This window comes from Nylanderia fulva, unplaced genomic scaffold (genome assembly GCF_048542155.1).
Source record: "Nylanderia fulva isolate GAGA-0341 unplaced genomic scaffold, ASM4854215v1 Scaffold28, whole genome shotgun sequence".
Lineage (NCBI taxonomy): Eukaryota > Metazoa > Arthropoda > Insecta > Hymenoptera > Formicidae > Nylanderia > Nylanderia fulva.
Window position 1 is genome coordinate 501,108 of NW_028190347.1, and position 26,292 is coordinate 527,399.

Below are 26,292 nucleotides of genomic sequence, written 5' to 3' on the forward strand. Positions count from 1 at the left end.
TATTGTTCGTTTTGGACCATCACCAATATTTGTCAAATGATAAATTAAAGCGTGGATTATAGAAGTAAATTCGCATGTAGGTACAATAATAATTATTATTTTGTAGAAATAATTGTGTACACGTTTGCATGCAAAATATATATAATTGTAAAATAAAAATTTTGCATGTGATAAGTACATACATAAAATAGATTGAACCATGCATACATTTATCTGTGATCTTTAAATAAGCGCATATAAGTTTCTCTTCCGGTTTTAACCATTAAGGATTACCTGGTTCTGATTGAGTGGAAGCATTAAAAAATGTTCAAACAATTAACATGGTTTGATGCGTAAGCTGGAGAAAGGCAGGTGTTAAAGTAAGAAATAAGCCGCGGAGTTATAATAAGAAGATGACTCATCACATCATTAACAAGAGGTATCGCGAACTGATAAAAGTCCGAACAGTCAGTTCTATTCAACTAATGTATGTACATATGCAAAATATGTAATCTATTGTCACATATAATATTGTCGTAAAAAACAAACAAGATTTATGAACAATTATTACATTGAGATGATTACATTGAGCGAATTTACTTCTACTTAATACACACTATTTATTTATTATTAGACAATTGTTAAATAAAATAATTGTACTAATTGAGACCGAAACGTATAACAAATAATATTCGAAAAAAAGATAAATTGACTTGTGCTTGACTTTTAAAATTGATAATTACTGATTTTTTCTTATATCGATAGAATTATATAATTTTGAATTTTAATTATAATTAATTTTATACTTAAATTTTTGTATTGATTTTATAATGCATGCAATTTCTGTACATAATACATAAATATTAAATATTTCATTGAAATGTGTAAGTCAGCAACTGCGTATTCATCGCGATAGCTGGCATTTAAATGCATGTGTATGTATGTGCATGGTTTTAAATAGGCGTGCTTCTCTCCATCTCCAGCGCTTCCAGTAATGTTGGCCAATGATAGTGTTGGCTCAACGAGGATGCCATTTTTGACGACGGTAAATGCGTCTGTCAATAGCAGTCGATAGCCGGTGCTTATCGGTGTTGGTTGGAAGACGTACGCATTTGGCAATCACGTACTTTGGACTACGCATTTTCACGCCTTGGGGAAGAAAATTTACAGTTGCCAATTTCTCCTAATTAAGGTATTTTATGCACAATCAATAATTTTTTTGCACTCATTTTCTATTTTATGTTTATTGGGTGTGACGTAACCCGCCAGCTGCCGGCTACGCAAAATAATAATTGACTCGTTGAAATTGCAGAATAAAGTGCAAAAATTGAAAGTCATCAGAATAAAGTTCAAATTACGATTACTTCGAATATGCATCATCAATTACGTTGTTAATTGTACAAAATATTCTATTGTTTTATTAGGTTGGATTTAACACATTGCATTTATACAATTTATCTGAAAATATGTTTATAAAAATTATTGTTGTAATCTTTAACAATATCTTTTTATTTCTTTTTAGAACATCTTTATCAAGATTTTTTTTTAAAGATATTTAGTAACAAATTTCATTTTTTTTATATTTTAAACAAACTATTTTCGGTTCCTTTTTTTTTCTCTTTCTGCTTTTTTTTATCTTTTTTAATATAATATTTATAAGAGTTTTTCTTTGTAAAATTTTCCACTTATTTATTTTACTATCATTAGGACTATGTTAATGAGCAAAAGAATATCATTGAATAGAATTCGAATGACTTGCTAATAGTGTGGTCGGATAGAAAGCAAAAGATCCGGGTTCGTTTTTCCGGTCTGATTATATCCGTGCCGGATATCATTTATATGCCTACAGACAATCTCTATTGTTAAATTAAAAATGTTTTTTATTAATAAATATTTTTTTAATGCAGATTATTACAAGAAAATGGCGAATGATCGTTTGGATATAATAATATTTGGTGCTACTGGATATACTGGAAAATATGTAGTAAAAGATATAGTAAAGTTTTCCAAGGAACAGAAGATAAAATTTGGCGTTGCTGGTCGTAGGAAGGAAGTTTTAGAAGCTGTTCTTAAGGAATTTGCCTCAGATATTGGTAAAATTAAATTATTATGTTTTTAATTTAAATTTTAAATTCAATTATTTCAAAGTGCGATAGTATAGATAGACCATTTATATTTTTATATTATCAGTGATAATATTACATTGTACATTTTCTTCTTAGAAGATGTACCTATTATCTTGGCTGATATAAAGGACGAAGAGTCTCTTAAAGAAATGACAAACCAAGCAAAAGTAATTATTAATTGTTGTGGGCCATATAGATTTTATGGAGAACCAGTCGTTAAGGCTTGTATTGCAACACATACTCATTATGTTGACGTCAGTGGCGAGCCACAGGTGATGTAATATATATAGCATTACTACGAATATTATAATGACTATTCGTTTATATTGATATATTCAATACTTTACAGTTTATGGAAAGAATGCAATTAGAATATAACAAAGCAGCGCAAGAAGCTGGTGTTTACATAGTGAGTGCCTGTGGCTTTGATAGCATTCCTGCTGATCTGGGAACCATTTTTACACAGCAGAAATTTGGAGGAGAAGTCAATAGTATTGAAACGTATCTAAAATTATGGTCAACTAAAAATGTGAAGGGTCCAGTTGTGAATTATGGAACTTGGGAGTCATTAGTATATGGCGTAGCTCATGCAAACGAATTACGAGAACTGCGTACAAAATTATTTCCTATCAAATTACCTTCATTTACACCAAAACTGAAATCAAAGTATGTATCTTGTTTTTCAAATATTACACATACATATACATATATAATTAGATTTTGACTAAATACTTTATGTATTAGATGTTCAAAATTTTACAAGAATATGTGTTATTATAAAGTAACATATATATGTATGTATTATATATATATATATATATGTGTGTGTGTGTGTGTGTGTGTGTAAATGCATGTATATATAAAGATAAAAATAATGCAATAAGTTACATTACAATTTTAAACAATATTATCTTTTGACAAGAATAATTGAAGTAAAGATCAGAATAAAAACGATTATTTTATTATTTTTTATATATTTAAATTTTTTTTGCAATTATATATTTTAATATTTACAATTTTTATGTATTGCAGGATAGTACATAGAAGTAATGTTTCTGAAGGATGGTCAACTTTATTTTTGGGTGCTGATCGTAGTATTGCTTTGCGTACACAACGATTCTTGTACAATAAATACAAAGAGAGACCTGCACAAGTACAAACTTATATCACATTTGAGTCAGTATTGTATTAATTGAAATGTCGCAAATATTGAGAAGTAATTTTTGTATTAATTTGTTTTTTTTTTTTTTTCATTATTTCTTACAGATCTCTTTTTACTTTCATAGTGGTAACCATTATTGGTATGATTTTCGGTCTCTTGACCCGCACAACATTTGGTTGTAATTTACTTCTGAAAGTATGTATAAAAATATTTGTAATTATGCAAGTATAATGTATATAATATATTTATAAAATTACGTTTTATATGAATGATAAAATAATTAAATAACGTTTGTGTGCAGTATCCAGCTCTATTTTCGTTCGGTTTTATAAGCCATGAACACCCGAAGCAGGAGGCACAGGACAATGCACGCTTTTCTATAACGTTCAAAGCCCTTGGATGGACTGAAAAATTGGCTGAACCTACAGATAAACACACAGATCCACCTAATAAGAAAGTAATTACAAAAGTTAGCGGTACTTCTGCATATGATGTGACTAGCATTGGATCAATCTTATCAGCAATTACAATTCTTAAGGAAGCTGACAAAATACCTGACAAGTAAGTGATTCATCAATTATTAAAATGGATCGCAATGCGACATAATTCTATTCTATTACATTTAATTCGTTAACTTTATTCTTATCAATTATAACTTTATAGTGGAGGAGTACTCACACCTGGTGGTGCATTTGGTAAAACTTCTTTGATCGAGCAATTGAATAAACATAATATTAAATTTGAGGTGATATCATCTTCTGAGAAATAAAAATATCAAAAGATTCTATAAAATTTAATATATTTTCAATAGAGTTAAATATGTGATGGTATTTTTTAACACATTTGGTTAGATGTAATCAGATTTGTATTTTATACTAATATTTTTATAGCTTTTGAGTAAAGCTGTGACACTTTATTACATATATTGTTATACTTTACGAGAACTAAAAAATAATATCTAATTTTTTAATCTATTATAATAGTCAAGTACAAGTATTATAATAGTCGAGTACGAATATTGTTTAAAATAATTATATATACATAATATGCAAAATTATTTAAAACAATAGTAAGATTGAGATAACAAAATTTTAATATATTGAAAATTTCAATTATTTTGGAATCATACTCATTATGAAATTTTTTTATTTTGAAGTAATAGTACTATTTCAAGTCTTTTTTACCAAGTTTAAATATAATTAGAAATAATGTTAATATATATTAAAATATTACAATTAATAAAGATTTATTATTAAATATATGGAAATGGGATAAAGATTACAATCTATTAAAAATAACAAAATATAATACAAAAACTATGTTAGATTATATATATATATATATATATATATATATATATATATATATATAAATGGAAACTATATATACATATATTTTATTATTTGAGGATTTTTATTATATTTAATACACACGGATATATACAATGCATATGTAGTTTAATAAAATAGATTTGATTATAACAGACTTATATTAACATAATTTTTTGCTATCATCAAGATAATATCTTATTTTACACTTTTGCGGTGTTTATCCATTACCTCATAAAAGTAAACTACTAGACATACATAATATTACTTTTATTTTAAAATTGAAAACTTCATCAATTTTTTCCAGCACATCCTTTTAGAAATATTCACAAACTCATTATCTTCTGGTCCTTTTCCCATTTTTATTATGATAATAATCTTTTTTTCAAATTTGCAATACATTATATGATGTATTGCAAATAAAAAAAAAATTTTCTCGTTTAAACAATATGTTGTCAATATTTGTTTTTTTCTTTTGTTCAGTAGATATATATATCTACTGTTCTAATTAAACAAAATAAAAAAAAATGATATTTAGCTTTATTTTACATTTATGATATATTCTTTAATATTTATCTCTTTATTATATTTTATTAATATGTTTATTAATTGAATAGAATTTTGTTACAGATAAGAATAGTGAAATTTTAAAAATATTTCAAGGAGAGTATTTCAGAAAAAAATAGAAATTAAAAAGAAAATGTGCAACATATATAAATAATTATGATATATTCTGACGAAGAAACAATATACATCCCTCGTCGCATAATACGACTTGCAATTATACATTTTCCTGTGGATAACTTTCCTGTGTTGCATGCATCACTTACGAGATAGGAAGGACAAACTATAGTCTTAATATAGAAATCTAAGAATCGCAAAGCCAACATAAAATGATTTAATGTGCCTACGTCAGGGAGGATTCCACGTAGCCTGCAATTCTTCCTCGATGGAAATTATTCAATTTTTCCGATATATCGATCGTAGGGATGTATATTGCTCATTATACGATCGGAATCACTTATAATATACGAAACATGCATGTAATTTATTCTACTTCTCAACGTTCTCCCTTTTTTTGTAGAAGGCCGTGTCATTGCAAAAAAGAATTATTACAATGACAAAATGCATTTGCTTTGTAAATATGTTTTTTTTATAATTTTATTTTTTTTTCTTTTAATTAACTTTTGCATGTTTCAAAAACTTATTACTAATTGTTTTATTTATTGCGCACACGTTTATGGAATTTCAAAATTGATTCTGCAAGTAAGAAAAAGAATCATAATTTAATTGCATTACAATAATTTTTTTTTGCAAATTAGGAAATAAATATCTTGGAAAAAGCAGATGTAGAATTAAATTTGTAGATGTGCATTTTGTGTGTAATTTCAAGATAAAAAAAGAAATTGAAATATACACACAGTCATATTTGCTTTGTATAGTACGATAAAAAACAATAATAATTATAATTAAGATTATTAATGTTTATTATCGGTAATTTTTTGAAACATGCATTTATAAGAAACATACTTGTGTCTAAAAAGAAACACATTTCCTTGTTACATGCTTGATTTTATATAATAAAATGCTGAAAAAAATGACAAAGCAGTGATATGGAAACACATTTATATAAATTTATTATATATATATTGAAATTTCAGAGATCTTAAATATTAACAATATATTTTCAACGATGATTATATTATGGAAAGAAAATGTTTATAGTAATTAATTGTTTATTATTATTTTTTATACAACTTTATAAATTTTAAATTTCGCAAATATTTGTGTAAATTTTTCGAATAGTTTCTAAAAAATATGTAACAACTAAAACAGGATGTCTCTGTCAAATTTGTAATAGAAAAAAGGGAGAGCGAGAGAGAATTAAGTTTTTCTGTTATAAATATATTCTTTTATGCTAAATGATAAGAAAAAAAATTAAAGTACGCGGATAAGAAGTATCGAGGTCGATTTCGATGTACGTTTTCACTATCGAAGGCGAGAATAATTTTTCCAATGCAATAGCCGATATTATTCAGCCTTGTGCTAAGCCAGGTATGACTGTAAAGCACAATTACGTAGAAATCATGTGTCAATCATATTTTTCTTGCATATCTAATCGAATGATCTGCTTCATTATGGATTAATATTTCTTTCAAGTGGCTCAAATCTAATGAATCATTCGATGATGTTATACCTATGCACGTAAACTTTCAAAACTTAATTATCGCTACCCAACTACATGGTTGTAATAACAATAACTATGATAGTTTTATCAAAGAGAAGGAGAGGGTATTTTGATCGTCGCACAAATTCTATTATCTTGACAAAAGGCAACTTGTTGAAAACTCAAACTTTACTATAATTATTGTTAATTAACGACAAAGGTAATGCATCTTATGCAATATAATTGAATTATAATATTTCATATGTGTATTCAAAAACATTTTTAATTTTTTTAATTCAAAAATTATCTCGGCGTTTTTCTATGAGAAATAACTCAAAATTTTTAATAAATTTGTTTACTATATTTATGTATATAATAATCCCGGTAAACAATTTTTCATATATAACAATATAAAATTATATAGAAATATATAAAATTATATATATATAGAAATATATAAAATTATACATATAATCGCAAAATTATATATGAAATATGTCTATACATAATTAAATACATATGTGCTTTTTAATATATATATAATTATATATTTCTATCTATATAATAAATATTATATATATATATATATATATGTTTCATATATAATTTGACATTATATATGAACCCTTATAATTTATATATAAATTTATATAATTATGTATAAAAATAGACATATTTTACATATAATTTTACGATTGTATGTCTAATGTTATACAATTATTTATATATAATTATATATACAAATTTTTTACCGGGATTTGAGATATCGGTGTTATTATTTTATGTTTTTTATATTTATGTTATTTTATATTTGTGTTTGAGGGGTTGAAGAAAAAAGAAAAAGGATACCGAATGAAATAAACATGCCGTTCTTCCTCGTGGCCAGAAAAAAGCAAAATATGTATATAAGAACCGGTTGTATTCACCTATTTGGGATTCACTATGACGTAGGACGGTAGGTACTTTTCGACTCAATCAGTATCTTTCGCAAAACCTATTTACTCTATTTCTTTTACTCTGTTTTTTTTATTTTTTTTTCATAATATACACAGAGTCATGCATTCCTTATAGTATTCGCGTATTTTTAGTATTAATATGAGACAGATTATATTAAAAAAACTATATTATTCTTCATTTCTTATATCTATATATTTATAGATATAGTGTGTAATGGATAAATTTATTTAATTAATAAAATCGTAAAAAATATGTATTAAAAATGTTCCACTCTTGGAATAAAATGAAATTTTATTGCTACTTAATGAGAGAGAGAGAGAGAGAAGGAGAGAGAGAGAGAGAGAGAGAGAGAGAGAGAGAGAGAGAGAGAGAGAGAGAGAGAGAGAGAATATATAGCTTACACTGAATGTGTGAAAATATATATTTTAGATATGCATTTCTTGGAGATATTAATGTGTATTTAATATATATATATATATTATTAATTATTACATTATTTTTATAACGTTTTTTTAATGACGTAGTTTTAATCATCATCGAGAGAATTATTTTATATGATTAAAAGTAAAGAGAAATATATAATTATAACATCTTAATAAAAGATGCATTTACTATTTTGTGAAAGTAAGGAAATTCCCATTCCCTAAGGATATTTCTGATTGTACTTTAAGCTGACAAGGGTATTCCCCTGTCGGTGCAATAAAAGATATGCCCTATAATGTAAGTGGGCTTTTCCACCTATATTTATTTTAAAATTTCCAGATTTATTCACTAAAATCTCTCATTTTTTATAACTTATTAATTTAACAGATTAATTAGAAAACTTATTAATTTTTGTTGGGTCTTTTTTAAAATTTTGAACTTTGCAATTTTGTGATAATTATAATGCATTTTCTTGCCAAACAAACATGGTGTGAATAAATTGATACATACATAAAATATGAATGCATATTATACACTTCTATGAATACTAATGAATAGTAAGAGCAATAAAATTACATTTTATTCCAAGATAATTTTAATAGATATTTTTACGATTTCATTATTAATTTATACAATATACTCGTATGTACAGATAAGGAATAAATAGTAATAAAAGAGAAAAGAAAAAATAGACTGTGTAAAAAATCTGAAAATACAATAAGAAAAATAATTCTATTAATTCCTGATGTACTTAAATCAATGGCCAGGCAATAAATCCTGAAGTAATTTTCTCACTGTCAATCATCCATGCATATTCCTTTTAGAGTTCTATTTTTAGATTATTCAAAATATAACGAGATATTCTATTTATACGTGTTGATCACAATATTTGCATACATTGCAGCGTACGTTATGTGATTAAAGATGAAGGAATATGCATTCCATGATTGAGCTATAATTAAAATCATGAATATTTAAGAAAATCAAAATAGTATTCTCACACACACAATTAATAAATGTTTATTATTTTCAGAGTTTTACTTTCTGACAATTCTGGATTAAAGAAAGGGAATATATTTTTAAAACCCAGTGCTGGGTTTGTAATACCCAGAGTCTATGTTGGAACATACTAGGATTCATACTCCAATTTGCATTTCTACGATCGACGTCACAATAGAATGTCAATGAAATCGGCTGCATAGGAGGAAAAGGACACTGTCGTTGGCAAAAACTATCATTTCCTTAATCCTTTATCGCAAGGTAAGCTCTTCATGATACAACAAGAGTACCATGTGATATGGGCGTCCGTAAGGAGCAAGAGGGGATATTTGAAATCAGTAAAAAAAATTAAGCATTTGCTCTTGTGAATAAACACTGAAACTTATTTGCATATTTAATATAAAAAAATAAAAATAAAATAATAAAATTACAAAATTAAGAAAGAATAATTAAAAAAAAACAAAAAATTAATCACACTCTTCCTTAGAAAAAGCCCTGCGGACTCCCATGCCATGACAAATGAAAAGAAAAAGAATCGAAGAAAAAGAGGAGGAGATACGTGCATATATATACGGTTTCGGAAGGACTTGCGGATGACATTCATTCTTGCCGCCGCCACCGCCGCTGCCGCCACCGCCGATCGGGTCCAGCCAGCTGCCAGCTTTGCGTCAGTCGCGTTCCGCCCGTCCTGGTCAGCGTACATGTCGTGACGCTTCTCCGATCAGTCATATATTGCGCGCGGTGCCGGCTCCTCATCGTTATCTCTTCCCTCGTTTATTTAACACGTGTTCATCTTCGTGGTCCATACGCGCGCGCGCGCGCGCGTTTCACGCTCGCGCAACTTTCGAATAATTTCTTCACGTTTATGTCACGACAAACGTTGCTCCTTCCGCCGCGGGACGACTTGTGTTAGAGTAAGTTCGATCGGAAGTGAAACACAGGAGTGTCAGATTTCTATCTAATTTATTTAATCATTTTTCGGAAGATTTTTGTTCGTTAAAATTGAAGAGAAATTTCAGAATTTTTAGAGTAATTGAAGAGATAATTATTTTCGAATACGCGGTAAACATTGTCAATTTTATTTTCGATAGGACGAATGTTAAATGTCAAGTGGTTGCACTGCAAGTGATGTCTAGTGTAAAGAGGCTCTTTAATAAAAAATCAAAAAATTGACTTGTTGAATGAATAGAAAATTTAATTGATTATACATATAATAATATCTTTAATCAAATTTAGACTAAATTTGATCAGTGTAAAAAAATTGTACTCATCTTACTTTATCGATGATAATAATTAATCATTTTATTTATTTATCGTTATTATATGAACGTGAAAGTGATATTTATGTAATTAAATAATAGATTAATATACATTACTTGGGTTTATATAACAATGTATTGCGTCTGATACATTTCAAAATTCAGATTCGTTTAATTTATATGATTTAATTTTACAATGTTTTTCGTTTTTTTTAACAGTACGAACGTATCGAATTGCTCGATTGCTTGATTTTGGAAATCTTTCTCTCGATTTAACAAGAACGGAATAGCAACTGAAAAATCGTCAATCATGAACGGAGTATCGAATCAGTGCGCGAAGATGAAGATGTACGATGGCGATGATGACAAACCGATAATGATTAAAAAGCCCTTACCACTGAGAACCGTTTCCTGGAGCGACAATATCGAAGAAACCGATCTGGACGTCCCCGGAACACCAAGAACTCCACGTACCTCAACGACGAAAGGTATTTATAATAGATTTCTAATGAATAAAATATTTTGAAAATAAATTGGCAAGTAAAAATTTAAAAAAATTGGAATACCTTTACAGAAAATTCTATAACTTTAGTTAATATTATTGATTTCTTTCTGTCTGCAAATCTGGCTAAAATTTGCGGATTATAGTACATCTTATATAAAAAATATAAAAAATGTAAAAAAATACATTCGTTTAATAACTTAATGAATATGGTAGAAAGGTTGTTATCGTAATAAGCTTTAATGCTTTTCGTTTTCCGGGTTGCGTCAGTAGGCGTAGTCAACGTAATTCCCGTTTATATCTCATCAGGCTTAAAATTTTACTGATAATCTGCACTTGCAATTAATTTCAAGATAAATATAATGCTGATATTTGACATTTTGCTTCAATTTTCAAGAAATATCGGGAAGATTATATATGTGCATACTTTCTTAAGATATTTTTAATTTATTAATAATTTAAATTATTAATGTGATATGGTCAATGACCTAAGATTCTTATCGAATAAATAACATTCTTGAATTTAAAAAGAAAGGACAATTAATTGTTTCTTTTATGTATAGAGGAAAGAAATATAATATTGATTTTATTTTATTAAAATCAGAAAATTATATATTTTATACATATTTTACAGATTGATTAATTAGATTAACGAATTTTTTAATAATTTTTTTTATTCTTTTGTGTTTTATTGGCTGTTAAATTATTTTTTTTATTTTGGATACATGTATAGGTATAAGTTCACATAATTAAAAATACTTTTGCAAAAAGTATGATGAATTGGTGTGCACACTATATGTAAAATTTAACCACTTATTTACCATGAATTGCAGATTCACAGAAAAATTTGTGAATCTCCTTTTCCTCGGCCGCACGCGCCAAATTTTGGTGAACGACCGTCGAAATGACTGTTCCCGTGTTAATTACATCGCGGTGATCTTGAGATGACAAACAAGTACGGGCAGATCGTCGGGGTACAGTTATGGTGATGTGCAACGTATAACTGTAACTGTACGAGTATGTGAAACGTGGGACAGGGTGTTATAGGAAATTCCAGAAAAACACAACAGAGTCGTTCAAAATTAAGATAATGAAAATACGATTTTAATAAACTTATAAAACATTAATTATTTCATTCTAAGTTACATTAATTATATTATTTGTTGTTGTAGAAGATAAAAACACAATACAATATGATGTATAGAATGTTTATAATGTTTTAACTATTTTTTGACACTTTTAAGAGAAAAAGATTTAGATTGCATTACATCATTTTAATTAGTCTAAAGTTTAAAGAAAAAATTCATAAAGATAAATAAATATGATTTTTTAAATGTCGAATTATTTTCGTGTTATAATGAATGAACCTCGATAAAAACACGGAATTCTCAAAAATCTATTGATATCACGCAATTTGAACGATTTTCTATGGTTCAGTGAAGACACTAAAAAAGTGGCGAAAAGTCAACTCCAAAGGTCAGGCTTATCATAGTTTTGTCAGCTTAATAGACTAAAGAAGTTATTTTGAAAATTTTATCAGATTTGGTCTGCTACTTTTTAATTAACAACTTGAACTTTCGAAATCATATATGTAATCGAAGATTTAATTTTTCAAATACTTTATTGATACTGTTGTATTTCAGCAAATAAAATATCTTATTATTTTTCTTTTATTATTATATAGTCAAATCATTATAATAAAACACAAAATAAATAGTGCAAAAATTAATAAATTAGCGCATAACTTTATACTTCAATTAAACTATTAAGATTGCGACAGGACATTTGCCGGACCTCATCTTTGGAATCGACTTTTGGCTACTTTTTTGGTGTCCTAGCCGACTGTGACGATGCTTCTAACTATTGCTTTGTCGCACGGACGTCGGTACTGGATTCAATTATGCTGCACGGTTCATTAGGAAGAGACGAACTAACGAAGTTTCCAACGTGAATAGGCGTCTCTCTCGTTCGTCGTCGTCTTAGAGAAGCCGATCACTTGCGAGAATCCGTGAATAATATTGCACGCAAAACCTTGAATTGGTTTTGCCGAGCACTTTCTACGCAACGCGTTTACGCACGCGAAATGAAACTGGATTATTTCAATCACGTCATTCTTTATTTTCATACGTAATACAGACAGATTTCTTTAAATTATTTATCAAAGGAGAATGCACGCGATAACGACGGAGAGCAAAATTTTTATTATGCATTAAACTGTCAACTGGTTCTTGTCATAACTATAATTATTTTTTATTTTATTTATTTATTTTAATTATACATATTAAGTTGTATGCAGCATATATATGTTATCATCATATAGGTCATATTATGATACATACAAGTATATAACAAGATTTGCAAGTTATTATGAAAATCGATTAATTGTTGAATAAAATGTTAGATTTAAAAGGGAAAAACTAAAAAACTGTATATGTGTATGTACATACATAGATGCAATAATATAGAAAACAGTTTGTGCTGTTTGAAAATATGTTGGTCCAATTGAATGTCACTTATATATACATAATATAATGTAATAAACCGTAGATTATTTAGATTTCTTACGAAAGGAGCTTATCTCTCATGTACAAGTCCCACACTAAATATTATTAAAACATTCAGTTGTAGCTTACACGCAGTTTATTCCGTTGGTGCGATTACGCGCGGCGTGATCATGGGTCGTGACATGCGATAGCAAAGATGTTGACACATCGTCACTTTGCGTTGTCATCCAACGAAAATCTCGAGCGATTCAAGGAATATAAAAGGGAAAGAGGAGAACCACGTTTCTCGAGCATTTCCATTTATCTAATCGAATTGTCGTTATGTTCCAGGCCATGAAAAATGTATGTTCCATCACGATTTGGAGCTGGATCATCGACCACCCACGCGAGAGGCCATGTTACCAGAAATGTCCCGAAGTTACAAATTACTCTTGAGTTCGTTGGGTGAAGATCCGGAGCGACCGGGTCTCTTGAAGACACCGGAACGCGCCGCGAAGGCTATGCTCTTCTTTACGAAAGGATACGATCAAAGTCTCGAAGGTAAATTTTATTATTAAATAACCCAAGTAGCAAACTGACATTATTTTAACGTTGAATGACGTTATTAGACGTCAGAATGACGTCATTTTGACATTTAATGGCGTCAGTTTGTTACTTGGGTAAGTCTGTTATTACTTTTTGAAAGTGATTTTTTTATGTTTAACTCTCTCAAATTTTTTAATTCATTTGTTATAAAAAATAAAAATTGATATATAAGAATTAGAATTATAGAATGAATGACATTAATAAAAATATTTTAAAGTCTAATGAAATTGGCTATAGACTCTTGACTTTGACACACATTATCTGATGGTAAATATAAGCCTACAATATATGTATATGATAATTTGATGAAATAACACAGTGGCTATAAAATGCTACGCTTTGAAATCAAAACTGCCTATAAAAATTTTAATATAGGCTGAAGATATATTTGAAATCCAATATACGTAAGCTTTTATTCAAGTTTGTAACGAATAATTTTTTTCGAGTCTTTTCGTAAATTAAAATTTAAGAAATACAAAATGCATTAAATTTTCGCCTAAAGAAATGTGATGAGGCGTAATTGCACAATTAAGGATACAATTTAGAGAGAACTTGAGAGAGTAATGAAATAATTAACTGGGAAACCGTTACACGGTAAGCAAATTTCTTTTATTGCGAATAATACAGCGTGAAATCATAGACATGCGCGTACTTCATGAAAGTCATGAAGTATCATACTTTTCTATTTTCCTTTTTTACTTTTATTCTGTTCTTTATCGCGAGGACAGAAAAGGAATGAGAGGCGAGAGGGTGGGACTTAAGTGCGATTCACAGAAAAGAGAGCGTAAAACTCTTGATATAAATGGGGTTCTCAGGGACGCAAAACTTCAGAAAAAATCCCCTTCAATCTTCTTCCTTGTCATTCACATCACGTATATCAAGTATAAATGTCATAATGTCCGAATTATGAAGTTTCGAAAAAATATTTTTACGTATTATCAAGTTGATACAGAAAGTATCTTTTTTCCTTACTTTTATTCTCATAAATCGCATGTAATTAAAAAGATTAAAATTCAATAAAACAATAGAATTTTAATTGATGTTCAAATTGCAATATTTATTTTATTGTAACGATATATTAATTGGTAACAAATAATATGGCTTCGTTGACGATAACTAATGTAACAAGATAATAAAAGAATCAGAATAATGAATTTTGAAAATGATTCTTTCTATGGGCTTTTTTGCATTAAATGCTTAGAATGCATTAGATGCTTTTCTCTATATGCACATTAATTTTGAATCTGTCTTGAACCAGTAATAATGTCGCGATAATGAGCCACTCTGAAGCCGGACCTATAGACGATGGATGAAGGATTTTAATTCACTTCAGCTCAGCTTGAACAGCTGAGAGACCCTTCAGATAAGCTCTTAACTGCGCCCCGGTGAATCTGAAACGAGAGGCACTTTCCTACAACCACCCTCGCCAAATCATCCTCTCGGACGAGCAATTCCCATTGTGGCTTTTATCTCGGCCACTATATATTCTTATACGAATTCCTTCTAATAATCAAAATTTATATAACACACACATATATATATATATATATATATATATATTTATTTTTTTTGTAAATTTTTCTAGCACTTTTCTTAGAAGAATTTTTAAAATACTGCATGAACACACGCGTATATAATGGCGTGTGAGAGCTTGTAAAAGTTAATCGAATTCGCTGCCGGAAGCCGATCACGTTTAAGCCATCGGGTTGAAAAATCCAACTTTACACTCGGCGAGCGCTTGGTCGCGAATAGAGGAAAGGAAATTGCTTCACTTCCATGCGTGTGTTATACGAGCTGTTGACGCATCCTGCGAGCTGTGCACTTTCCGAGAAAATATGATAAATTGTACGGGATTAAATTATACGAAGAATAAGATCAAATTTATTTCTCTCATCGCATTCGATTACTTTGCATATATTTATTAGAGATTAAAACTATTTCTATCAAGTTTCGATAAATTAGAAGATCTCATCTGTCGTCGACTTATCTCGCATAACGTGCAATGTGGAAGAATTCTGTGGAAGAATTCAAGCTCGAATGCGGCCGGTTAGCCGAATTCGTTTCATCATTGTCGGTCATTGCGAAGGTGTTTCTTGTTAAGGTTGCCGTGGAAACGGTGCGGAGAGCACCACCATTATCTAGCTACCCACTGGCTGCTCGTATATGTATACACTACTACTAGAGTCTACGGTACAGTAAGTAGGTCAATATCGGATAAATCACAGCCAGGATAACCCGACCGCTAGGATTAAAGAACATTTCTTTCGCGACACGATACAAGTGATAATACTCAGCTGATTTCGTTAAAGTCATCATCATACGTCATTATAAAGATTTTTCCGATGTATTAAAATATATATGCATAAGTGCGTGGTTGAAAAATAAAATTTTAATTAATTTATTAAATTTGATATTCTATTTTATTGATATTTAATCAGAAACACAAAATTTTATTAATTTTACTAATAAATTCTATTTTTTCGTTTCAGACGTAATTAACGATGCAGTATTTGACGAGGATCACGATGAGATGGTGGTGGTGAAGGACATCGAGATGTTCTCCATGTGCGAGCACCATTTAGTACCCTTCTACGGCAAAGTGTCGATTGGTTATCTACCCTGCAAGAAAATACTGGGTCTCAGTAAACTCGCCAGGTGATTGCCTTAGTATATTAAGAATCTTGCGTTAGGTATTTACTACATTTTGAATAATATAAAATTAATTGCGATGATAATTAACTCGCCAATTAAAATTAAATTAAAATTCCTTGAGTCTCGAGATTGTTTTCTTCTGCTCTAACGAACCGCTTAATTATATTTCTCTGTCGTTTTTGTGCGCGCTTTTACTACATTATATAAATATATATATATATATATATATATATATATTTATAATTCTAATTAAAAAAACAATCTAAGATTTCAATCTTAGATTTGATACTAGACATAAATAATTTAGATTATGACAAAAGGTTTTTATTCAATAGTGATTGTCTAATGTAATATCATCAATTGTACAATATATTATATTTCTTTACTGTCTAGTTCTGTTTTAATTTTCCAGAGCTGTTTTGACATAAGATGTGTGTAATTTTACTGAACTTTTTTGAGCGATAAATTGCAATCATGTAAATCAGAAAGAAGGAGAAAAGATTTGTCTTGTTATTTATTCAACGTTTATTCACGTCGACGCCTCAATAATTTCGTCGAGTTGCATGTTCCACTAGTCCTTGATCAGTGACATATTAAGACGAAAAGAAAGAATATGACGTGGCTAGTCTGTTAAGATCGTACACACTTTCACGCGCGTAACAGCTCGGGATCCGCCGTTTACTTGTTAAACGTTGCTTAAAAGCAGATAAATAATAGAAACACGATGGTATTTCGATGCGTTGTCAGAACGGCGGTGTATTTCAAAACCGTTAGTTTTTTTACAGCTTTTGTAGTATGTTAACATCGTGCATGCATGAGACAACGGGGCGTTCCTAAATGGAAATAGAAAGAAATAATATTTACATGCACTTGGCCTCAATGACAGATTCTCCAAAGATGATTTTTTAGGAATAATTTCGAGAAAAAAATTTCTATTTGCAGGATCGTAGAGATCTTCAGCAGACGTCTTCAAGTGCAGGAACGACTCACCAAACAAATCGCGATAGCAGTTACAAAGGTTGTGCAACCTGCAGGAGTAGCCGTCGTGGTTGAAGGAGTGTATGTATCTCTATACAATAATATTCTAATATTATAAAATTTTTTAATTGCCTTATCTACACGCGTGATTAGAAAAGTAAAAAAAAGTTTAGAATGAAGAAAATTCATGTGTGAGCAAAATCTACAGGCGCGCGAACAATTTAACATATAAAGGGATTCGAGAAATGCGGATGAGCCATGAAATATCACAGCAATGTTGCACAACATTCAGCCGACTGAGACCGCTCTCCTTTCGAAGCTCATAGAATAGGTTTTTGCAGGTGGAACGATCGCATTCGTAAAAGAACACGACCTTGTGCTACTGCGCGAATGTTGTTTGCAAGGCGCGGTGTGGAAGTTTCGCGGTAATTAAAGCATTCACGTAACGATCCGGTTACTCGTTACACTTCGTACGCATTAGAGAAAATATATATAATATACGATAAATCTCAGGGGTGTGTATGCGAGTGTCATTTCGATGATCAGCGGCCAGGGATTATTAATCATCCGGTCGCTCTCATTAATATTGAGAATGAATATGTTTACCCGCCCGCGACGCAATCGTGAATAATTCAAGAAAATCGCACCACGTGCGTGCGACTCTTTTGATTTACAATTGCATTTTATTATCGAGATAACGCAAGATCATAGAATTCAGTCGGAAGTCATCGGAAATAACGCAACTAACTCGTAACATTATTAATTAAAAATTCACTTAGCGCACATTAATGGCTACTTTTATGGAATCGTACTTGACTAATATCATCACTGATACTATTTTTACGAACACCGATTAGTTATTTTTGTCGTGATCACACGAATAATTTATAATGCTATTTTTGACGCTGTTGCGACGCTCAATTTGCCTCACGAAAGTGATAAATCAATGATTAATTACACCTAATATTATCAACTGGCACTATTTTTGCCAGAACCGACTGTTATTTTTACTGATCCTGTGCGCAAAACATTATTCCTCGCTGGATTCGTTTCACAGAAGTGACAAATTAAACCGATTTATTCCACGAGAAGCCAATAACAGGATCGAGAACACGTGTTTTCCTCGAAACGGAACAGTCATTCGCAATACAATTAGCATTAATCGATGAAATATTCCCGCTTGTGAATAGAAAATAACATCGATAAGATCCACCTCTTGATGTATAAATCAAAAGACAAGCCTAAATATATTTATAATACAAATCGAACGAGCTCTAACAGTGCAAAGCAATTTTCTTATCGCGTTTAATTATACAGTAAAATATGCAACATTTGCACACGAACCGTTGTAAAGAAAAAAATTTCTTTGCATATCAGGCACATGTGCATGGTGATGAGAGGCGTGCAGAAGATTAATAGCAAGACAGTAACCTCGACGATGCTGGGCGTGTTCCGAGACGATCCGAAGACTCGGGAGGAGTTTCTGAATCTGGTGCACAACAAATAGATGGTCGAATGCGTCGTCGCGGAATTGGTATTACTGGCCGTGGGACCACTAATTAATTAATTAATTCAACATTGCATGACACGCCGCGACCGCCGTCCCGACTGGTTTCGTCGTTTGATTACTACATTATCTTGTTGCGAGGACCTCGTCTAAAGGACTTCGTCGCCGCGAAACTCTAGCATACATTCCATTTCGTTCCTTAAAAAAGAAAATAGTATCTCGGCGACAGTCCTCATGTTTTTGACGTAAGTATGAAAGGTGATCACTATCCAAGTTGACCAGGCGCGAACCAGGATAGTGATGATTCTTAACGCACGTCCCTCGCTGATAAGGGCGCGTTTAAACTGCTAATGTGAGTGACATTGACAATAGCGATGATGATGATAATGATGACAATGACGACAATGACGACAATGACGACAATGACGACGAATCACCGTCATCTGTGAAAACGCTCGCGATTTTCAAAATGATAATAATAGATACGGAACTCGCGAGCTGTTTGTCGCAGAGCAACGCAGGACAACGACGTGTGAGTTCCGGTAAGAAGAGGCAACGAATAAATAGTAATTTAGTGTGAAAACATATAAGTATTCAACGTGATAAAGAATATTGTAACGTAAATAAGGAGTCGCTGCTGGATCAGCGATATAATCCTATTGGAAAGGTCTCCTCCGTTCGTTGCCTCTTCAACCGAGCAACCTCGTCGCTTACAAAGGAACGTTTTAGGAAATTTTTCATCGAAGACTCAACCGGCACAAAACTCGCACATCCAAGAATCGATGCGCTTCTTGCGACAATAAATTATACATCCTAGATATATATTGTACGTTAGTTAAATTTTTCGAAGAAACTGCGCTCGACTCTTTCGATCGTGCGAGTTTTCAAGGTTCAATTTTACCTTGTTTTCACTGTATTTTATTGCATCTGCGAAACTCGACAGCCACGAGTTTCGCATCATTGCAAAATCGTTCATTTTTATTCACTATATGTATTTGGTAATAAGCGTATTTTATAATTAAGGAGCACTTACACGATATTTCAAAATTGAGATATTCTTCTCCACGCGCGCGCACACACATTTTTTAAAGCTAATATTAAATATCTTGACAATTATGTCTGCAAAGTTAAGATTTTAAATAAAATTTATTTAAATTTAAAGATTGATTGGAGAAAATAAAGTTTTGTTATATATTTGCAATTTTAAAGTTTCAAAATATGTTTTAAAAATACGCTTATTATCAAATATTCTATATATTGTTTTTTTTTTTTAAATAATTGTAATTTTAACGCAAATTCAAGAGAACTTGCATAATGTCGCGAAATGCGCATTGCTTCAGCCATGCATTGTGCATCGCGACAAAGTCTAACGAAAAATATTGTTTTCTAAGTGCACACCGTATTTGCCTAACTCATCTATCGATATCGAGATGGTTTTCGGGGAGAGTTAAATTATTCATCTCTGAAGAGCATTCTCGATCATCACTGTTTGCATATCACTAAACTAAACTGATTCACTTTGCGTGTTCTGCATTAATTTTGCAAGTAAAAATATTATTATTATCACAAATTTATGTGTTCATATTCCGTATATATGCGTATTTAAATTCACGCGTGTAATTATATTCATAATTTTTAAAGATATTTTATTTGGGAATGTAAAAATTTCACGTTATGTCTTAGACTTTACTTTGCGTGCTTATGGCTAGTCCAAGAGTATCGTATTACATCGAAAATTTTTCTTATATATTTTAATGATAAGATATATAATTAGTTTATATTATGGATATATCGATTTTTGTTAAAATATGTGATTGGAAACTTCCTGCCTCAACAGACTGAAGTGACACGAGCTTCGGTATATATTCTCCGGTATATTATACTTTTTGACGCGAAAAAGTGGAGAGAAATGTTCACGTTATTACTTATGAGAAAGTAATTGTTCAAGATTTATAATATTTTTCTGACGATATTACATAAAATGTTATATTTATATTTTCAACGACGATCTACATCTTTCTCCTCTTTTCCTTCTTTCCAGTATAAATTCCAACATACATATTAGTGACAGAAAAATCAACATTCTAGCGATTTATTATATAATTTACAATGCATTCTTTCAGACACAAACTTTCCTTATCGTAATAATTTAATGTGTGATATGCATCTCAGGTTAAATGTTCAGCACTACGTGTTTTTGAAGTTTTTTAAATGAAAGTATTCGAATAACAATTTAATCGACGCACTTTGACCTACACACACGAGCAGTAAGTAACACGTGTGTGTGTATGTGTGCGCTATTATTATGATATAAACCACTTCTCATGAAATAATGTCCCCAACCCAAATTCCATACTAGTTTCTCTTAGACCTCGTGTCTGTTTCCGCCGAACAGATCACCCAATTCCCGATGAATCATGCATCTTTCGCGCGTTAATTACACTTGGCATTTGGATAAGATTACCGAGTTAATGAAAGACTTTACAACGTTCCAATAAGAAAAATATGCACAAATAAATTTTACACTCCTATTGTGTATTTCTATTCTTTTCGAGAATTTTCAATTTTATTTTAAATTCTTTATATATATATATATTTCGATTTTATTCTAAAATGTCAGTAAAATATATATAAAATGTGTATATGAAAAATTTAGTAAATTCTATATTTTAATGTTTTTTTATTTTATCATGAGTACTTTTTTTGAAGATTTCTCGAGGACTTTATATCAGTAAAAAAAAGGATATACAAACACATATATAAAATTTAAACAAATTTTCGATATGCTACATCCTATGTATATGAACTTTTCTCTGATACTATAACTTTACATTTTTGTTATACTTTTCATCGATGAGATGTTTATGTTAACAATAAGCGACAAACAAACACTATTATTACGTCTCGAATCTGCGCAATGATGGTAACTCGATCTTCCTCACGATCGTTGATCCGCATACTGGAGTTGCAGCCTCCTCGTCATGCAGATTTCCCGTGTTACCTTGACGAAGAAGAAAAATCATGCTACTGTCCACGGACTTCCGATTTCTGCCAGCGATGCAGCAAGGACTGGCGCAAGGTCGTTTCGTTGTGCAATCAGCTTGATCGCCGTTCCTTTCACGAGCCTTGGCATTGCTCATAGTTGCAGCAGCTGATTCTGGACGTCTTCTCACATTCTTGACAGAACACGGCATGACAGGTTCGCTAAAAATCAATAATATATTTCCTTTTACTTGTATCTTTAATGATAACATTTCTTTTTCTTTTTTAGACGTAAAAGAAATATAAAAGTATTTTTATTCTACAAATATGACGTTAAATATATTCCTATACTACTTTCTAATTTAAAAATTATTAATAATACTTATATAATTATAAAATATATTAAATATATATATTTGTTTTATTTATATTTTGTTATATCAAAGAAAATATTGAATACAATATTATATGTTAAATAAAAATATTGAGATAAAAGTACATTGATTTACACTAGAAAAATTGATTAACACATGCGTGTGTGTAAAGTCAAATTACTTCTCTTTTATAGCTTTGGCAAATAATTTAATATTGCAAAATTTTTTACGGTGGTATAATTCCTGCAGTTGCTGGACATGGTGCGCAAGGAGTGCAACAGGGTATCGGTGGACATCGCAGAACTCTCAGTGCCTCGACGTTCAAGGATGACACCCCTCGCAACAATGCTCGCTGAATCGCATTCTCATATTCGGCACGCTCCTTGATGACTCTGTTGTATTCCTTTCGGAGCTGTGAGACTTCAGATTCGAGCTGTCGAGAAGCAACATTGTTGTTTATAAGATGGAAAACGGAATGGACAGTAAAAATGCAGCACGACGTATAATATAACGTGTATGTAAGAATATAATGTTATATCTTTTTTTTTAAGAAGCTACCTCAGATTCTCGTTTCGTTTTTTCTTGTACTGTTAGAGGCGCCATGGTTACATAAGTAGATTCTTTCTGGTCATTATCTTTGATTCCTCTTTTTCTGGCAAATTCTTCACCCTCTTCATCGATAATTCGCTCCATAGTTGCATAAGCGGCTTCTTTTTGACTTTCTTTAGTTCCTATTTTTCTGAGAAATTCTTCAGCCTCTTCTTCGATAGCTCGCGCTTTTTTTTCGTTCACTTTTTCTCCTTTATCATTTATTCGATCAACAAATCGTACTGTATCCTTAATTTTGTCAAGTATTTTGGCATCTCCTTCAATTCTTTGATCATTAATTCGTGCTTCTTTTGCATTCTCTTCATCGTCTCCTTCTTTTATTTGATCCTTAGCTTTGTAAATTTCTTTGCGATTTTCTGCGATGGAGTCATCTTTTTTCTAAAGTAAAATAACATAATAAGATTATAAATTATATTAATAACATCAGCTTATAAATTAATTCTTTATAATTATTCATTAAAGAATTATGCGCAACTACATATTTTGTTACGACATATATATGTGATAAAAACATTTTTATCTTATTAAATTAAATTGGTTTATTATGCATTAGTTTTCTTTTATTCTTGCTTTTCGGAGTAAATTAATGCATAAATAAATCTTACGTAGCCGATTTCTTCTTTATGATCTGGTTTAACTGCTTTATGATTCTTCTTCAATTCGCCATCTAATAGTGAAGCGTTTTGATAGTCTGTAATCTGAGCTTTAAGATCTTCTATTTCACGCATTTTAACATCCATTTCGCATGCACGAGCTAATAATTCCTTGCGAAGATTATCGATTTCATTTTTACAGCCTTCGAGTTTGTTCTGCACGATACCGGACCACTGTTTAATTCGACCCAGAATGTCGACGAATATCAACTTCCATGAAAAAGAATAGAAAATAACTTTTGTGCGGGGAGACATGAGGTAAATAATTAATAAATATTAAATATACCAGTATCGTTTGCAGTAGAACTACTAAATTAATAGATAAATAGGCACTAGTTAATAGTTTATCCAAATATTATAAAAAATAAAAGATTGACAAAAAATATTAATTTGTTTCAATTTTTTACTTAAGATTTTTCCAGAATTTATATATCTTATAAATGTTTGAAAAAAATTTTGTTTTTCTGTGCATATAATCGATAATCATATAATCGATAATATCATCTATTCATCATATTCATCATTCGTAAACCAAAAAGGGTGTCAATTGTACCCTCGCCTCTTTCGCCCTCGAGATGTCGAGACAGTTTTATGACATTCTAGTTGAATGTGAGGCTCAACCTTTAAATCATGCTCGAAGTTCTCGCCTAAAGTTGCTAGAGCCTTGCCAGCTTCCTCGAGATTTTGATGCACATATTCGATTATCTCGTCTACCTTCCTGTCCCTGTTGACAAATGACCCAAAATAATAGATATAATACTTTGCATAAATGTTATTTAAATAACTGTTATGAGAGGGAATAATTTCATAAATAAAGAATACAGTATGAATAATAAATATATAGTTATAGAGAGCATATATATATATTAATTCTATTAATTATTATGAATTGTTTTAAACAACATATTCTTCCGGCGTAGAAATCTAATATATAAAGATTTTAATGATGCACATTAAATGATGCATATATTTATAACAATACTATATATGTGTACGATAAATGATGTACTCCTATGTATCTTTTTTATTATTCTATTTAGTAGATTAAATTATTTGCGAAATTTGTCAAAGTGGAAATATAATTAATTCACCCGACTGATCGTGGCGATTGTGGAACACAGAAGCAACATGGGCCATTCGTAGAGAAAGGTTGTTCTTCTTGAGGAGACTTCTTATCTGTATCTGCTTCCGATCGCGCGGATTCTTCTACAGGTGACGAATCTACGGATTCTTTTATGGATGAAGGTGGTGGTGTAATCAAAAGTGATGGTGGAGGTGGTGGTGGTGGATCTGGTACTTCCTGGATAGATGTTCGCAAGGGTGATGTTTTGGAAAGAATTTCTTCTGCGTTAGATTCTTCAGAAACATCCGCGCCACCCAGGAGACGAACGTGATTAGATGTTTTCGATAAATTAATTTTGCGACCAATCATAATCGGTGATCTTTGACGGTTCAGTATTTTGATCAACGATTTCCGGCGTTCGCTGATTGTGAGACCTGTGGACGAAAAAGAATGTTTCTTGGACTGAAGAGAAATATCTTTTTTTTCTTTTTCAACTTACCACTCTTGGACGCACTTAAAGATTTGTGCTGCATATCGACTTCAAAAAAGTTGCGACGCTTTGTTTTATAACATCACATATCTTTTTGAAGTTTTTAATATATTTGTCAAATTGCGTAGAAATTGATAGATACACTCTAACACGCAAATAAAAATACAAGTATTTTTTTAACATTAATCTAAAAATAAAGCAATGACTGACTTGTCGATTTAAATCCTTTTTAACAGAATAGTTTGACAGTTTAATAACAACATAAGAAGAGTATAAATCGATATGAATTTGGCAGATATATCGAATATGGCATCGATATCTTTAAAAAATTAAAAATTTTAGAAATAATCGCATATTTGAAGGGAAAATAGATGTTGCGCGAACGCTTGTTTTACAATTTTATATCAAAAATTTTAAAATTATAATTTTTAATATCTATTTTATTTACTCCATTTTAGTATATATTATGGCAATGTACAAAATGTTTAGTGTTCATAAAGAAATTACAACTTAATTTTACAGTTCAATTCATTACACATTACTACAAATTCAAATATTGAAAAATCTATATTGTAATATATTTTTCCCTGTCTAATTTTAAGAGCTTAAATAATTCAAGAATGTACATTTTAAAAAAAGAATGTTAAATAGTATGTATAAAAAGATTTTATTTTATGACATAATATGACTTCATCTGTAATATTTTCAAAGAATATCTTTATATCTTCATTAATATTGCATTAATTATCATTACTTTCTTTTATATATATATATGTATTCAAATGGGCAAAAATATACCTTTCTATATAGAGTTCGGCATATTTAGGAGATATAAATTGTATGAACTGTATTCTTAAATATAATTTTATATGGGAAGGTATTACTGGCAGTACATATCAGCCAAATATTTTATATTTATATAAAAATATATGTATATAAGTCAAATAACGCTATTATATTTGCTTTGAAATTACGTTATTTTGCATTCGAAAT

General features: G+C 30.3%; 3 protein-coding genes across 5 annotated transcripts; 2 read left to right on the forward strand and 1 right to left on the reverse strand.

Moving 5' to 3' along the window:
- The first annotated feature begins 924 nt into the window (after positions 1–924).
- Positions 925–4,188, forward strand: Pu (GTP cyclohydrolase punch). The gene is made up of 8 exons (XM_029313395.2): positions 925–1,171; positions 1,887–2,072; positions 2,202–2,377; positions 2,455–2,771; positions 3,138–3,281; positions 3,372–3,462; positions 3,569–3,828; positions 3,931–4,188. Exons 2-8 carry the CDS (start codon positions 1,901–1,903, stop codon positions 4,034–4,036), a joined length of 1,266 nt encoding a protein of 421 aa, XP_029169228.2. The 5' UTR covers positions 925–1,171; positions 1,887–1,900; the 3' UTR covers positions 4,037–4,188.
- A 3,396-nt stretch (positions 4,189–7,584) lies between these two features.
- LOC146722734 (GTP cyclohydrolase 1-like) lies at positions 7,585–21,130 on the forward strand. 3 transcript variants are annotated; one of them, XM_085483953.1, is made up of 7 exons: positions 7,585–7,717; positions 9,176–9,402; positions 10,620–10,888; positions 13,737–13,946; positions 16,481–16,646; positions 17,586–17,702; positions 18,999–21,130. In XM_085483953.1, exons 3-7 carry the CDS (start codon positions 10,711–10,713, stop codon positions 19,126–19,128), a joined length of 801 nt encoding a protein of 266 aa, XP_085340079.1. In that variant the 5' UTR covers positions 7,585–7,717; positions 9,176–9,402; positions 10,620–10,710; the 3' UTR covers positions 19,129–21,130. The 3 variants fall into 3 exon arrangements, with proteins under 3 accessions (XP_085340079.1, XP_085340078.1, XP_085340080.1); XM_085483952.1 differs by lacking the exons at positions 7,585–7,717; positions 9,176–9,402 and adding an exon at positions 9,992–10,055; XM_085483954.1 differs by lacking the exons at positions 7,585–7,717; positions 9,176–9,402 and adding an exon at positions 9,999–10,055 and having other exon boundaries at positions 10,681–10,888.
- On the reverse strand, positions 20,576–25,610 carry LOC114939227 (uncharacterized). The gene is made up of 7 exons (XM_085483955.1): positions 25,309–25,610; positions 24,838–25,243; positions 24,368–24,470; positions 23,699–23,956; positions 23,043–23,471; positions 22,715–22,917; positions 20,576–22,332 (listed from the first exon to the last, which is right to left on the reverse strand). Exons 1-7 carry the CDS (start codon positions 25,340–25,342, stop codon positions 22,026–22,028), a joined length of 1,740 nt encoding a protein of 579 aa, XP_085340081.1. The 5' UTR covers positions 25,343–25,610; the 3' UTR covers positions 20,576–22,025.
- Between the last annotated feature and the right edge of the window lie 682 nt (positions 25,611–26,292).